The 14,508-nt window shown below is 47.7% G+C and overlaps 1 protein-coding gene across 3 annotated transcripts in view; it reads left to right on the top strand.

The window, feature by feature from the left end:
- The window catches only part of XIRP1 (xin actin binding repeat containing 1), a 37,897-nt gene extending 24,782 nt beyond the window's left edge, over window positions 1–13,115 (top strand). For 2 of the 3 annotated variants that reach the window (XM_030264216.4, XM_072925289.1), the window contains exons 6-8: window positions 1,457–1,593; window positions 2,831–2,884; window positions 4,478–13,115. In XM_030264216.4, coding sequence (XP_030120076.4) covers window positions 1,457–1,593; window positions 2,831–2,884; window positions 4,478–12,151 — 7,865 coding nt within the window. In that variant the 3' untranslated portion in view covers window positions 12,152–13,115. The remainder of the gene's footprint in view (window positions 1–1,456; window positions 1,594–2,830; window positions 2,885–4,477) is intronic. The other variant, XM_030264215.4, reaches the window with a different exon arrangement.
- The last annotated feature ends 1,393 nt before the right edge of the window (window positions 13,116–14,508 follow it).

Below are 14,508 nucleotides of genomic sequence, written 5' to 3'. Positions count from 1 at the left end.
CATGGAGATTTAGGGGGGGAAAAAAGTATTAAGGAAATACCTTCTGTTTCCTCCCCTTGAGTCCTAGTGACCTCCAGCAGCACTGGGCAGCTAAATCTGTATTGCATCCCACTGCTTCCCCATGTATCCAGCTTTGGTTCTGCATCCAAATGTCTGCACACCTGCAGGAGCAGCTGGAATAAAGGGCAACAGAAATCCTGAGGTTTGGCACCTTCCAGCAGCACAGCTGGCAGGGTCTGACAACTCACTGAGGTCCCTCTGCTCTTATCATCATGGCTTTTTGGTGCATAGTTGTGCCTATAGAAACAGGTATTTCATTTGAAGCACATTTTTAGTGCCTGGAGTTGTTTCACATCAAATTAAAATAAAAACAGAGTATGTTTCCTTCAGTATTTTAGAGAAAAACTTCAAAATCTGAACTTAAAATTCAGAACACAAAGAAGAAGTCATTAGGTTTGTTGTTTTCTAATTCTCATTATTTGGGGACTGAGGCTTTAGGGCAAAGAATGCTGGAATGGCTGCAGTGCTTTTAGTGTGCACATATTAAAAAGTACATCAGCCCTTTCCTGCCTGTGCAATAGCTGGATTTGTGGAGAGAGAGCCCATTGTTCAAACCAAAAGCATTGCAAATACCTCACTAAATCTGAATGCAGCAGTGCAATCCCTGCAGAGAACGGGAGAACCTTCTCGTGTTTTCACAGTGGGAACAGAGAAATTACAGCCCTGACTAACCTGGAGGGCTGAGATGCACCCTATAGGTGTAAAGCTCTACATATTATGTATGTCTGTGATGGGAGGTGGAGATAACCATCCTCACACCTGGCAGATTAATGCCAAAAGAAAGTTATTGGCTACAGTTTGGAGTTGCTTCTTTCTTTGGAAACTGATGTTCCAGTGGGGGAACCCCATGAAAGCTGGTGTAGCTCAAAATATCTAAATTCAGAGCAGGGTTTGAAGGCTCTACCAAGGGCTCCTTGGTACATACTGTGGCAGATCTCACCCTCTTCATCTCTCTTGCAATGATCACCCAGGGGAGAGGAAAAGATAAGTGGATGTAACTCTTGTGAGGCACACCCACAGGAGAGTGATGTGGCCATGGAGTAAAAATTGGCTCAAGTTGGATATGGATATGGATATGGATATGGATATGGATATGGATATGGATATGGATATGGATATGGATATAAGCTCCTCCATGTCCTCTGACTCACTCCTGTTTGGTGATGGCCTTGCCCAGGGAAGCAGGAATGGGACCAGCAGGTCACTGCCAAAGTGTCACTCTCACCCAGGCTCAACAATCCACCTCAGCCACGAGGGAGATGGGAATGTCCATGTTTTTACCCTGAGCCAGAAGGGTGTGATGCTAAGTTTTGGGGGACCAGGGAGGGGGTTGGCAGAGCCCGTGGTAAGCGATGCCCTCCTGCCCGTGGCTCACACACCTCTGTCCCTGTTTCAGATGATCGGGCACGGTCATTTTTAGACCCATCAGGCAGCACCAGCCACACACTCCAGCAAGGACGAGGGAGGTGCTCCGTGAAGGAGCTGTCGGCTCTGTACCTCTCACAGACAGCTGCTGCCAGCCCCACACAGCCGGTAAGGACCAGGTCCTCCCCATCCCCAGCCACCACCGCATCCCAGCAATGTCCCCTCCGCACGTGGCTGTGAGAGGGTGACAGAGAAAACGTGCCTGGTTTTGTAAATCTGGAGAAACACCACGTTTGGTTTCCCAAAAGTGACCATTTTCCCCTATTTTCCCCTTGCTGCTTGCAAATGGAGGATGCGTACAAACACATGCGTATGTCGCATATTTATTAAATTCACACATGCACACACACATCCGCTAGCCTGTACAATTAATCATAATAAGATTTCCTCTTTATTTGCACATTTATATTCACATACATCCATGAAGGAGGTAACCAGTGCAGAGCAACACATATGTCTCTGTGCTATCCCCATTCTGGCACACACACACACATACACACACACACATATATATATATAAACATATACATAAATATGTCCGTATATGCCACATTCAAGCATAACTTTGCAGTGCAACCTCCCTGTGCTTCCCTGTTTATATTCCTTAGTCTGGGACCCAGGGATTTAATCCCCCACTCCAGGCTGATCATCAGGATAACACAGGTTATAAGGGTTATGGGGCATATTTTTTCCCATTTCCCCACTTCCACTGGTGATCCAGGAGTGACATGGGATGGGATTTCATATCTGGACCCTTCCTGCAGGCACGTTCAGGTTTCCCCACACTCTGAACCTTTTATGGAGCCCCTGTTCAGAGATGCAGTCTCTCGAGTGTTTATCAGAGAGACGTCCAGATGAAGCAGTCTCAGTTGAAAATAAATAAGTGGACACTGCAATTGTTATCTGGAAAATTACAGCTGGTTAGAAAACCAAGAAATGTTTTAAAAATTTCAAAGCAATAAATTACACAATTCATAATGCAACTACAAATGTAGATCAGATTCATTTTTTTAAATATTTAAGTATAAGAAAAAATATAGGCTAAATCAAACTTTAGAGAAATCAGTGCTAGTTTTGTTTTTCCCCTAAATTTAAAAAAAATATGTTTGGGGTTTTGCTTGTTGACTGAGACATTAGGAAACATGTATCTGATCAACCTGGAATAAGTCTGCTTTCTCAACTGTTCAGAATTGCCAATGAATCAAACGAGAAAATCACACCTGCATGGATTCCAGTTCTCTGTAATTGATATACACATTAGTACACATAAGTATATAAAAATATATATGCAGATATAGTGTCTTGCTGTGTAGTTTAATGGCATTTCTCCTCATATCTTTTCCAGAGTACTGTGAAGGACAACTCCATTCACTCTCCCCACAGACAGAAAAAAAGCAAGGTAGGAAATGTTTAAGATAAGCACTGTTATCTAACCAAATATTTGTGGCCTGTGAGTGTGATCTAAATACCCACACAAGGCAGCCAGGAGCACTTACATGCTGAATATAGCTATCAGCTGCTCGGCTGCCCTTCCCCACATTCTGAAGTTCTTCACAGATTAAAAAAAAAAAACAAAAAACAACCCCCTTATTTTAAAAAGTGTGTTCCAACTACATTGGCTCATGCAAAAGATTTGCATTTTTCACTTGCTGCAAAATATGCTGATTTTGGTGTTCTGAGTGTGGGTTTCTTTTACTAATGTTTGAGATTTATTTTTAGCCAGTACAATCTGTGTGTAACAGAGTGAAATAACACCGTGCACCATTGCTTTGAGCAACAACTAATAATATTCCAGGCATAACTTTGCAGATGTAACTGCACAGGCATGCCAAGGGTCAGCAGATCTGTTTACTGAAAGGAAAGCCACCAGGATTGCAGTCTCTTTTAGACAATGATTAAAGGCTTTAGCTACCTTCCCTGTGGATAAATGACCAAGCAGTGCAGGTTGCATATGTTCAGTTCAGTGTTCAGTGCCCAGGATGCACAAACTGAGGAGAAAAATAACAGAAAAGGAGACTCAGAGGGAGACTGGACAACCACAGCCCACTTTTTTCACTTCTGTACCAACACTGCTGTGAATTTGAGATGAGCTCAGTCTGACTGAGTATAAACTATAGACTCTGAGTCTAACTTTCCTGGCCCCCAGCTATAGGTGTTACCCCCAGTCTCTGGTCCCTCAGCCTTGTTTTTCCTCCTCAGGCAGCACAGATCATCCAGCCTGCTGATTCCAGCAGTTTGCAAACCTTAGTTAGCCTCATGCCTGTACAAGTCTGCAAGTCAGAAGGGCTTTATTTAAGTCTCCAACAGTGTAAATGTTCATCTACTCTTGTACAAATGGGGCACACTTTTGAGTGCAACAGAAGAAATCATTAATCAGATGAACATCCTTCCCCAAGCCCTCCCTCCTGAGCAGTGAGTGGGTACCCCATAGTGCTACCAAAGCTCATCATCTTACCTCACCAGCCAACCTCATCAGCTCAGTGTGACACTTGGGTTCCTTCTCCCCATTTTCTTCTTGAGACCTCTTCACAAATAGAGGCTTTCTCCTGCACCCAGATCTTTTGTTCCCTGCAGGTCCTCAGCCAGGGACACAACATCTCTGGACACTGGCCAGAAGGAGGGAGAAGTTTACTTTTCACTGACTTTCCTAAGTCAGACTTATCCTTCTTGTGGTCATTCTCTCTTGGTCACATAGCCCAAACTGGGCACCTGTGTTGTGCTCTAGCTGGACTGAATCCTGGGAATTGTAGACTAACCACCTCACCTGGATTAGAGACCTCACTTTGCTGTGGAACCAGGGCTAACACCAAGCCTGGAGCGTGTGCAGTGATGTGATGTTTTGGAGTGCTGTGTGCTACTGAACCAAAGGTATGGAGCTTACTGGGTGCACGGATTTCCCCTGCTGGCTTTTCCCTTTGCCATTCACTCCATTAACAGCCACGGGCATGGGGGGTGAGAGGTGATGCTGACGTTTAAAACTGTTTCCCCTAAGATGTCAGAGGCTCAGAAATCATCTAAAGTTGCCATCCAGAAAATGGAAGATGACTTGCCTCCCCCTCCAGCCGTTGGCTCAGTGCAGGTGGTCGTTCCAGGGGGCCAGGATCTCAGTGCACTCCCTGTGCCTCCTCCAAAGCAAGCCTTCTCCAAGTTCTACCAGCAGCGCCAGGTGAACGAGCTGAAGAGGCTCTACAGGCACATGCACCCCGAGCTCAGGAAGAACCTGGAAGAAGCTGTGACTGAGGACCTGGCAGAGATGCTTAACACTGAGGATCCCAATGCACAGGCCTCCGTGAACCTGGATAAAGTTCTCCCGGGAGAGGTTCAGTCCATGCGCTGGATTTTTGAGAACTGGGCACTTGACTCCATTGGGGACCATCAAGCCACGAAGAAGCTGACAGAAGAAGAGATCATTCCCAGTGGGGATGTGAAAAGCACATCCCTGAGGTTTGAAAGCCAGTCCATAAATGGATACAACCTGTCAGCATCAGCCAAGGTGTCGGAAACAGACTTTGCCAGAGGGGATGTTCGCACTGCCCGGTGGCTCTTTGAAACCCAACCACTGGACACATTAAATAAACTGTATTCGGATGAAACTGAGGTGCAGGAGGCAGTCCTCAAGGAGCCTGTCCAGGGAGGGGACGTGAAAGGGGCCAAACAGCTCTTTGAAGCACAGTCCTTGGATGCCATAGGACGCTGCTCCTCAGTGGAGGAGAAGAGCATCCTACAACTCAAGTCAGAAATCCAGGAACTAAAAGGTGATGTTAAGAAGACTGTCAGGCTCTTCCAAACAGAGCCACTCTGTGCCATCAGAGACAAAAGTGGGACTATCCATGAAATCAAGTCCGTCTGCCGAGAAGAAATTCAGACCAATGCAGTCAGGACGGCTCGCTGGCTCTTTGAGACCCAGCCCCTTGATACCATCAACAAGGACACTTCCAAAGTGCAGATAATCCGTGGGATTTCACTGGAAGAAATTGGAAGGCCGGATGTCAGTGGTGCAAGGTGGATATTTGAAACTCAGCCTCTGGATGCCATCAGAGAAATCACCGTTGAAGAACAGGACTTCAAGGCTTCGACAGATTTTGTCACAGGAGCAGACGTCACTAAACAACGATTGCTCTTTGAGACCCAGACTCTTGACTCCTTGAAAGGAGAAGCTTCAGAAAGTGTTGTAGCCAAAGAACAAGTCATTGGAGGTGATGTGAAGTCTACACTCTGGCTCTTCGAAACGCAGCCAATGGAAACCCTGAAAGACAATTTTGAGGTGGGACGTTTGAAGAAAGTAGAGCTTTCAGCAGAGGAGAAGGGAGATGTGAAACAAAGAAAACATGTCTTTGAGACCTGTCCCCTTGGCAGTATCTCCAAGGCATTTGAGGAAGAAATTCCAGCCACCAGTATGGAAGAGGTAGTGAAAGGGGATGTGAAATCTTTCAAGACCCTGTTTGAGACTCTCCCCTTAGACAGCATTAAGCAGGCTGATGCTGAGCCAACCACCAAAGAAGAGGAGGAAAAGATTCCAGCTGGCAACGTCAAAGCCAACCAAATCCTGTTTGAGACAACACCCCTGTATGCCATCAAGGATAGCTTTGGCAATTTCCACGAAGTCACCTCTGTAAGCAGAGAGCAGATCATCAGCGGTGACGTCAAGAACTACAAGTGGATGTTTGAAACCAGGCCCCTGGACCAGTTTGATGAAAGCATCAAGAAAGTGGACATAATACGGGGGATCACGAAGCAAGAGGTGGTGGCTGGTGATGTCAGGACAGCCAAGTGGCTCTTTGAAACTCAGCCCATGGATGTCATTCATCTCCAAGCCACGGAAGGGGAGAAGCATCCCTCAGTAAAGCGGGAGATCTCCCAGAAGGGGGATGTGAAGACCTGCCGGTGGCTGTTTGAGACCCAGCCCATGCACACCCTGTACGAGAAGGCTGAGAAGAAGCAGGAGGAGGAGGGCAGCATGCCCCAGGCCGATGTGAAGTCCTACACATGGATGTTTGAGACTCAGCCCCTGGACTCCCTAAAAGGCCAGGAAGAGCAGTATTTGCAAGTCAGTAAGGCCTACAGTCAGGAGGAATTACAGGGAGTGGACGTCAAAACTGTCCGGCACCTGTTTGAGACTGAACCCTTGGGCAGCAGCACCGTCAGTGAAGCTGACCGGAAAAAAACCATGAGGTACTCCAGTCGTGTGGAGTTCCAGTCTGGAGAGGTGTCCAGAGTGAAAGAGTTCTTTGAAGCCAAGCCCTTGGACACAGCCACCAAGCCAAAATCCCAGAAGGATTCTGGAACAATTGAAGCTGGGTCTGTGCACAAGTTCACGTGGCTCTTTGAGAACTACCCCATGGACACTCTGAAGGACAACTCTGAGGGCATCCAGGAAATACCTCCTGAAAAGGATGCCAAGGGAGGAGATGTTGGAGGGAAAAGGTTCGTATTTGAAACCTATTCCCTTGACCAAATCCATGACAAAGTGGATGAGACAGAACTCCAGAAGATCCAGAAAGACACCATGAGCAAAGCTAATGTCAAGTCCTGCACAATGCTCTTTGAAAGCCAACCTTTATACGCTATCCAGGATAAAGAGGGAGGATACCACGAGGTCACTTCAGTGCAGAAAGAAGAAATCATGAAAGGTGACATGAAAGGTGCACGGTGGTTGTTTGAAACTAAGCCCCTGGATCAGATCAAGAAGGAAGAAGAGGTGTTTGTGATTAGGGCTGTCACCCAAGAGGACATCAAGAAAGGTGATGTCCAAGCTGCACGGTGGAGGTTTGAGACAGAGCCTCTTGACTCCTTCTCAGGGGGGAAGTTGTCTGTGCCCAGAACAGTGGATGATGTGCAGAAGGGAGATGTTCAGTCCAACAAGCAGCTCTTTGAGTCCCAGCAAGTGGGCCAGAAGAAGTACGTGAGGATGGTCAGTGTCAGTGACGTGCAGCGGGGTGACGTGAGGACATCCACTTGGCTCTTTGAGAACCATCCTGTGGACTCCCTGTACGGGGATGCAGAGAGAAGCTCATCCATGAGCACAGTGCAGAGAGAGGACAGCCAGAAAGGGGATGTAAAACGCTGCACCTGGTTGTTTGAAACCCAGCCCATGGACACCCTTAAGGACACAGAGGTGACAGCCAGCACTGGGGCCCAAGAAGAGATCCCTCGTGCAGACGTGAAAAGCACAACGTGGCTCTTTGAGAGCACGCCTCTAGATAAATTTAGTGCTTCTGAAGGTAACATAGAAATAGAACTGAAAGAAAGAACCATGAAGGAGACTTTAGAGACTCTCTGCACTTGCCAGGCTATCCAGCATGATGGGATCCTCATTGAAGCTAATGACACAGAGAGTGTGAAGATGGTGAAGTACCAGCTCAGCAGCCCAGGGGCTCCAGAGATCCTGAAAGAGGAGATTGTGGGAGGCCACTTGCAAAGGATTATGCTGCAGCTCCTGCACAGGACCAATGTGGAAGCACAGAGTATGCTGGTGGAGGAGGACAGAGAGGGCAAGATCAAAGTAAGCCCATTGCAGCTGCTGGACCAGAGTGAAGCTGTTAAAGGCAAAGAGGACTTGAGTGGAGATGTAGCCAAGGCCTTGCAGGGTCTCCTCAGTCAAGATGCTTCCATCAAAAAGGGGATAGTCCTACAAGAGACAAAGTCGGGATCACTGAAGATGACTCTCTACTCCCTCCTGTTCCGTTCTGTCCAGCAGAAAGTCGTCAAGGGGGATGTGAAGTCAACAATTGGGAATTTGTTGGCTTCTTCTCAGGAGCAGAAAGCAGCAGCCACCATCAAGCGTGAGGACAATGAGAAAGGAAATGTCCAACTTTTTGCGAGCTGCATTGAGAAGGGAGACCTCAGCTATCTGAAGAATCTCCAGCAGGAGTCAGAGATACAATCCCTCATCTCTTCCCAAGCAGAGGAGGAGGGGGCAGATGAGAGAAGCACACGGGTTGTGCAGGGGGCTAATGTGCATGTCTTGACAAATAAAGAACAAATGGAGAAAGTAATTGCAGGAGGGGAGCCAGGGGCTATGGAGGGAACAAAAAAGGGGTTTGCATGTGAAAGCATGGGCAGAGAGGGTGTGTTAGAGAGACAGGCTGTGCATGCAGCAGGTGTAGCAGGCACCACTGTGCAATGTCTTGGAAAGCCCCTGCCCACAGCGATGGGAAAGGAAGAAGTTCTGTCCGGAGGGCTAAAGGTGACTACAAAGTCCATCCAAAGGGTTGCTGATGTCAGCAAGAAGGCAGAGAAAGAAGAAGCCACCACTGCCCATTTGAAGGAACCAAAATCTATGATACAAGGCACATTTCCAACACAAGTGACAGCTCAGAGGGCAGAAGTGGATGGGAAACAGCAGAGTGTAGTGCCTGGGGAAGCCAGCCAGACTCAGGCAGAAGAAAAGACTCTGGGGACTGATCTCCAGGCTGCAATGCAAAGCCTGAGGCTGGCAACAGCAGAAGCAAAAAACATTCAGCACCACGTTCAGAGCAAGTTCCAGAGGAACAGGGAGGAGGTGCACACAGCCTGCAGGCAGCAGACAGTCAGCTCACAGGGGACCACGACCCTTCAATCGACCGTACACCAACAGGACTCTTCATCCACCAAGCAGGAGAGCAGCAGCACTGCCACCAGGACCACCACCACTAGAGTCCAGGAGGCATCCAAGACCCACACAAGCGTGTCTCAGAAGAGCATAGCATCACACAAAAAGGTCAGTGCTTCTGAGGAAGTACAGGGACGACAACTATTGAGCCAGGAAATCCAAGTTGTGCCCTGTAGAGATTTTAGCATTAAGGATGGCCTTTATACTGCCACACCCGTGAAAACCTATATAAACCCTTGTGTTGAGTCTGATTACAAAGAGCAATCAGAGCAAGAAGAAAGAGATGTTGGTGTCAGAGGGGATGTGCAGACAGCTATCAGAGCACTGCAAAGTGCCGCCACAGAACAGCGCCTGGTAGAAAAGGAGGATGTTGTCCGAGGTAATTTAAAAGCCACACTTCAGTCGCTGGAAAAGTCTAATGTTAATGTCTCCAGAGGGGATTTTAAAGCTGCTATGATATACAGAAATGCAGGGCAGTCCTATTCTGTGTGTAAAAAGAAAAATGAGACTCAACTCACTAGTAACGAGACTGCTGTAGTGGCTTCAGGGTCACAGGCTGATAATGACTTTCCTCCTCCTCCCTCAGTTGCTGTGATGAAAGCAGAGCATTGCCCACCCTCAACTAAAGCAGCAAGAGAAGGTGCCCTTCCATTACCAACCAGCAAAGATGAAGCCCCAGGATGTTCTGCACTACTCCAGACCCCTCTTGCTCCTCTCCCTTCTCTGTCCTGTAAACCCAGTGACCAGAGTCCTGCAGAGAAGCCCAGGACTCCTCCAAAACCAGAAACTACTGTCCCACCCAAGAAAAAACCTGTTCCCCCTCCAAAACCTGAACACCTCTTACACGAGGCACATTCTGCCTCTGCAAATTACAGCACAAGCAGATCAGCAAAACCCATCCCTCCACCCCTGCCTCCAAAACCTTCAGGCTTGAGGGAGATCAACAAGCCAAGGCCTTCCCCCACAGCGCTGGGATTAAGCTGCATGGAAGTTCATGAACAATCAGGCTATGAGGAGGTTCAAGCAAAATGCTGCAATTTAGAGACATCTGTGAAGAAGTCTGTCACAGTTCAGGGTATAAACCCAGAGAGAAAGCTGCCAAAATACACTGCCAAAACCCCTCTCCAAATAGCAGAAGAAAGGTACAAGGCCAGCAAAGGAGGACAAGGAAAGGTAGAACCAGACAGTGCTATGGCCTCAAAGCCAATGAAAAATGGAGTGGTTGGTTTTGAAGTCAAGCAGGGAATGATGAGTGATAAAGCAGCTGCTCCAGGGAGGTGCCCAGGCGAGGTGGCTCAAAGGCAGACGGAGCTGTGCCGAGAGGAGAATGGGTGCTCTTCGCTGTCATCTCCAGCCTGTCCTGGCAGATCACAGACACAGGATGTGCCAGGACAAACTGAGCCAAGCACCTCTCCTGTGGGTCACAACAGCCCTCCAAAAAGAGGAGATGGCACTGCACAAAACACTTCATCCAAGGTGGAAAGGGAAAGTGTATCTAATTCTTATGGATTGTGGGATAGTCAGAGAGTCGTGCAGCAGGTGCATGAGAGGAGGCAAATGTCTCATTCAATGTCCTTCCATCAGCAGTCAATGAACTCCTTTGAGGAGCACCAGCAGGGAAACAGCAGGCAAGTGAAATGTCCTGACAGGGAGGCAGAGAAACCTGCCCAGGAGAAGCCAGAGGTTGTTATGAGAGAGAAAAAAAAGAGAGAAACGGAAGATGAGCGTCGAAAGAGGTTGTCAGTACACAAGGAGGAGATCATGAAAGGCAATGTCAAGGAGGCAATGGAGATCTTTGAGAACCTCAGGAGACAGGAGCAGCTGCAAGAGATCTTGACTCGAGTGAGGGAGTTTGAGGAGGAGACAAGCAAAGTGGATGTGAAAGCTCTCAAGAGTTTCTTTGAGAAGGTCCCCGAGTGGGTTGTGCGCCAGAAGGCCAAGCAACAGGACAAGGCTGAGGCAAAGGAGGACGCTGACAGCGTCTCCTCAGTGGATCTGGTTTTTGAGGACCTGGAGCGAGCAAGTGCTGAGATTCTCCACCTGAAGGAGCAGACACTTGCCCGCATCCAGGACATCGAGGAGGCCATCAAGAAAGCTATTTATTCCGTTTCTAATCTCAAGTCTGAGTCAGACATTGCAGGGCTCTCAGGGCTGTTCAAGGAGTCTCTGGGGAGCACCCAAAGCTCCGTGAGCAGTAGCAATATCCGTAAGATCAGCATTGTTTCAAGCAAAGCCAGGCAAGAGGAAGTCATGGTGGAGACAGGGGAAGCAGCATCTGTGGAAAGCGCAAAGGTGGCAGAAAAGACAGAGGCAGCCAAGAGAGAGCTAGGGGTCCCCCGCCTCATTCAGTCTCGTGTCAGCTCTCCCTCCTCACCTTCCTACATCTCCATTGAGTCTGCTGCCAGGAAACCAGCAGAATCCCCCAGGACAGCACATTCCCCCCAGGATGGCCCTTCACCAGACTGTCTTGACTCTCCAGCAAAGAGGGAGGCTTCTGCTCAGAACAGCTTTGGCTCCTATAACCACCCCTCAGCAGGGTCTGCTGGGCACGACACAAAACCCTTAGAGAAGAGATCAGACCCCGTCCAAACAAAACCTGGGCTGAGCTCCATGAAACAGCACACGCTTGGCAATGCCAACCATGCAAGCAGTGACAAAGACAAGTGTTCTCTGGACACCTCCAAGGACAGCTGCCACTGTGGGAAGAAAGGCAGCTTTTCGGAATACCGCTCCAGCCCACAAAATCCACGGAGGCAGAAAAGCATCTTGGAGCTGCAGACAGGGCCCGATGGGTCCAAGCTCTACGGAGCCACCCGGACTGTCATGGAGCAGTATGAGGAAATGGACCAGTTTGGAAACAAAATCATCACTTCATCCACCACGGTCACCAAGCAATCGGAGACACAAACGTCTTCCACACGCGATGTGGTTTCTCATCCCCGGTATGAGGTATCTGCTTCACCTGTGTTTCGGAGGTACTCAAAGAGCCCAGGTGAAGACTTCCACACCAATGGGAGTTTTCAGGAGCCAGGAGTGGTCTTTGTCACCTTTGGCAACTCCAAGCCAAAGAAATAGGAGATTCTGGAGAACAAGAGAGGACTGTATAAGACAAAAGAGAAAGGCCACGATAAACATTTCTCCTGTTTTATCCACATTACATACAGGGTTTTACCTACACCCTAAGGACTTCTCAGGGTCATCGTCTTGGTGTTTGAACACAGACAGGACAAGTGCAGCCTGCCTTGACACTGGAGAACATCCTTCAACTGGCCAACCCAACAGACTTGGTGCTGCACCACAACTCAGAGTCCTGGCACTGTTAGAAGCACAAGGGAAAAATCCATCCATGGGCACCTTAGGGTACTTCCTCTAGAATGTTTGGTGGGGGTGGTTGGAGGTGTTGGATCAGGCTTCTCTGAACTAATGCAGAAGGAAGGATAGATAGGATCAATTAAAGAACAAATCAATCCGGTCACTGGCAAACAAACGCCTTTATGGTATCTTCTTTATATAAGAAGGGCATCCTACACACACACACACATATATATATATATGCAAGCTCATATTGATGGGTGGGTTGGATAGGTTTTCTCTTAGCCAGCAAGAAAAGAAAAGGAAAAAAAAAATCTTGAGTTGTTGTCAATCTTGGACTTGGGGGAGTTATTTATCAGTTTGTTTTTCAGTTCCTAGAAAGTGTTTGATGATACTGGAAATTATAAAGGCAAGACCTACAGCTACTATCAATGCCATTCCCCCAAAGAAAGATGATATAACATATTCTCAAGTCAGAAGGATTACTGCTTTCTTTTCTTTATTTCTTGAATTGTAATTTATTACTCAGTATACACAAAACCCTTAGTTTAGATTTTCCATGCTTTCCTACATGTTTACTGTTTAAATTCATTTGGAGACTTTGTAAAGCAATTTTTCTTATTACGACTTTGTTTTGTACAATCTCAACTCAAGATTTTAGATCTTTTGTGGGTTTTTTTTAACTTCTATTGCTGCGTTCTGATGGTAAACTTTACCTTTAAAAATACTTTGGTCTGGTTGAGTTTCTTTTGTTCAGTGCTTGTTTCCTCTGAAAATACCTAGAAATCATTTCTCAATGGACATCGCTGGGGGGATTTGGTCTACATCTGCTTTACACTGTGGGTGGATCATCAGCCTGGCAGCAAAGTGTTCATACTCTTATCTGAAAAATGAGTCCAGGGTGATACAGACCCCCCAGTCCAGGACTCTGGGTAGGATGGGTACATTAGGAAAGGTCTGGACACTTGTGTGTATCCCTTTTCCCCATGGGAGAAGGCAGCTAAGGTGTTGGACCCCCACAAGCCTTACAAGGAGGAGCAGCTGATAACCAGCCCCTCCTCACTGTCGTGCCTCAACTCACCTCACACTGAGCTCAGAGGTGGGAGGGTGGCAAGGAGTTCACTCCAGGTGTGAGGGAATGTGAGGAGCCCATGGAGGGACTGGGCTGTTTCTCACAGAATCCCAGCATATTCTGAGTTGGAGGGGATCCTCAAGGACCATTGAGTCCAGTTCAGTCTGGCACAAGAAATCCCCAAAAATCCCACCATGTGGCTGACAGCATTGTCCAAACACTACTTGAGCTCAGGCTGGTGCTGTGACCACTTCCCTGGGCACCTTCTCCAGTGCCCAACCACCCTCTGGGGAAAGAACATTTTCCTGACATCCAGCATAAATCTCCCCTGACACAATTTCTGGCCATTCCCTCAGTTCCTGTCACTGGTCACACAGAGGGGAGATCAGTGTCTGCCCCTCCTCCTCACAAGGAAGTTGTGACTGCAATGAAGTCTCCCTTCAGTCTCCTCTTCTTCAGGCTGAACAGACCAAGTGTCCTCAGCTGCTCCTCCCACAGCTTCTCCTCAAAGCCCTTCACCTTCTTTGCTGCCCTCCCTTGTCCCTTTTGTATTGTGATGACAAAACTGCCCACAGGACTCACAGTCACTGAGTGACTCTGGCTCAGGCTTAGACTGCCAACCTCTGGCTCTTCTGATTGATCTGCAGGCAGACATCTGATTGCTCAGTCCATCAGTTTATCTGAGAATGAGACACTAATTTCATTTTAAAAAAAATAAGTAAGTTGTCACAGTTAATGTTTGCATCTTTTCCTCTGAGGAAAAAGAGCCCACACTAATGAATTAGGAGCAGGACACTGGAGAGGAAGGGACAGTTCAGAGTTTACCACTCCATTCCCTAAGCCCATAGTTAGGTTTTAAATAGAAGCTGACATCTTGCATTATGAGCACCTTGTTGGAGGTGTTCTAGACCATGTTGGAGTTCTGCTTCCTCCCCAGAAAAGAGGTACCAGAATGCATTGATTTGTATCTAGAACCCCATGAATTTGAAAGACATCCCAAAAGAAGAATAGGGGCATCATTTTCAGTTCCACACTGAAGACTGAACTG

This window comes from Taeniopygia guttata, chromosome 2 (genome assembly GCF_048771995.1).
Source record: "Taeniopygia guttata chromosome 2, bTaeGut7.mat, whole genome shotgun sequence".
In the NCBI taxonomy this organism is placed as follows: domain Eukaryota; kingdom Metazoa; phylum Chordata; class Aves; order Passeriformes; family Estrildidae; genus Taeniopygia; species Taeniopygia guttata.
This window is presented reverse-complemented; position numbering and strand designations above follow the sequence as displayed.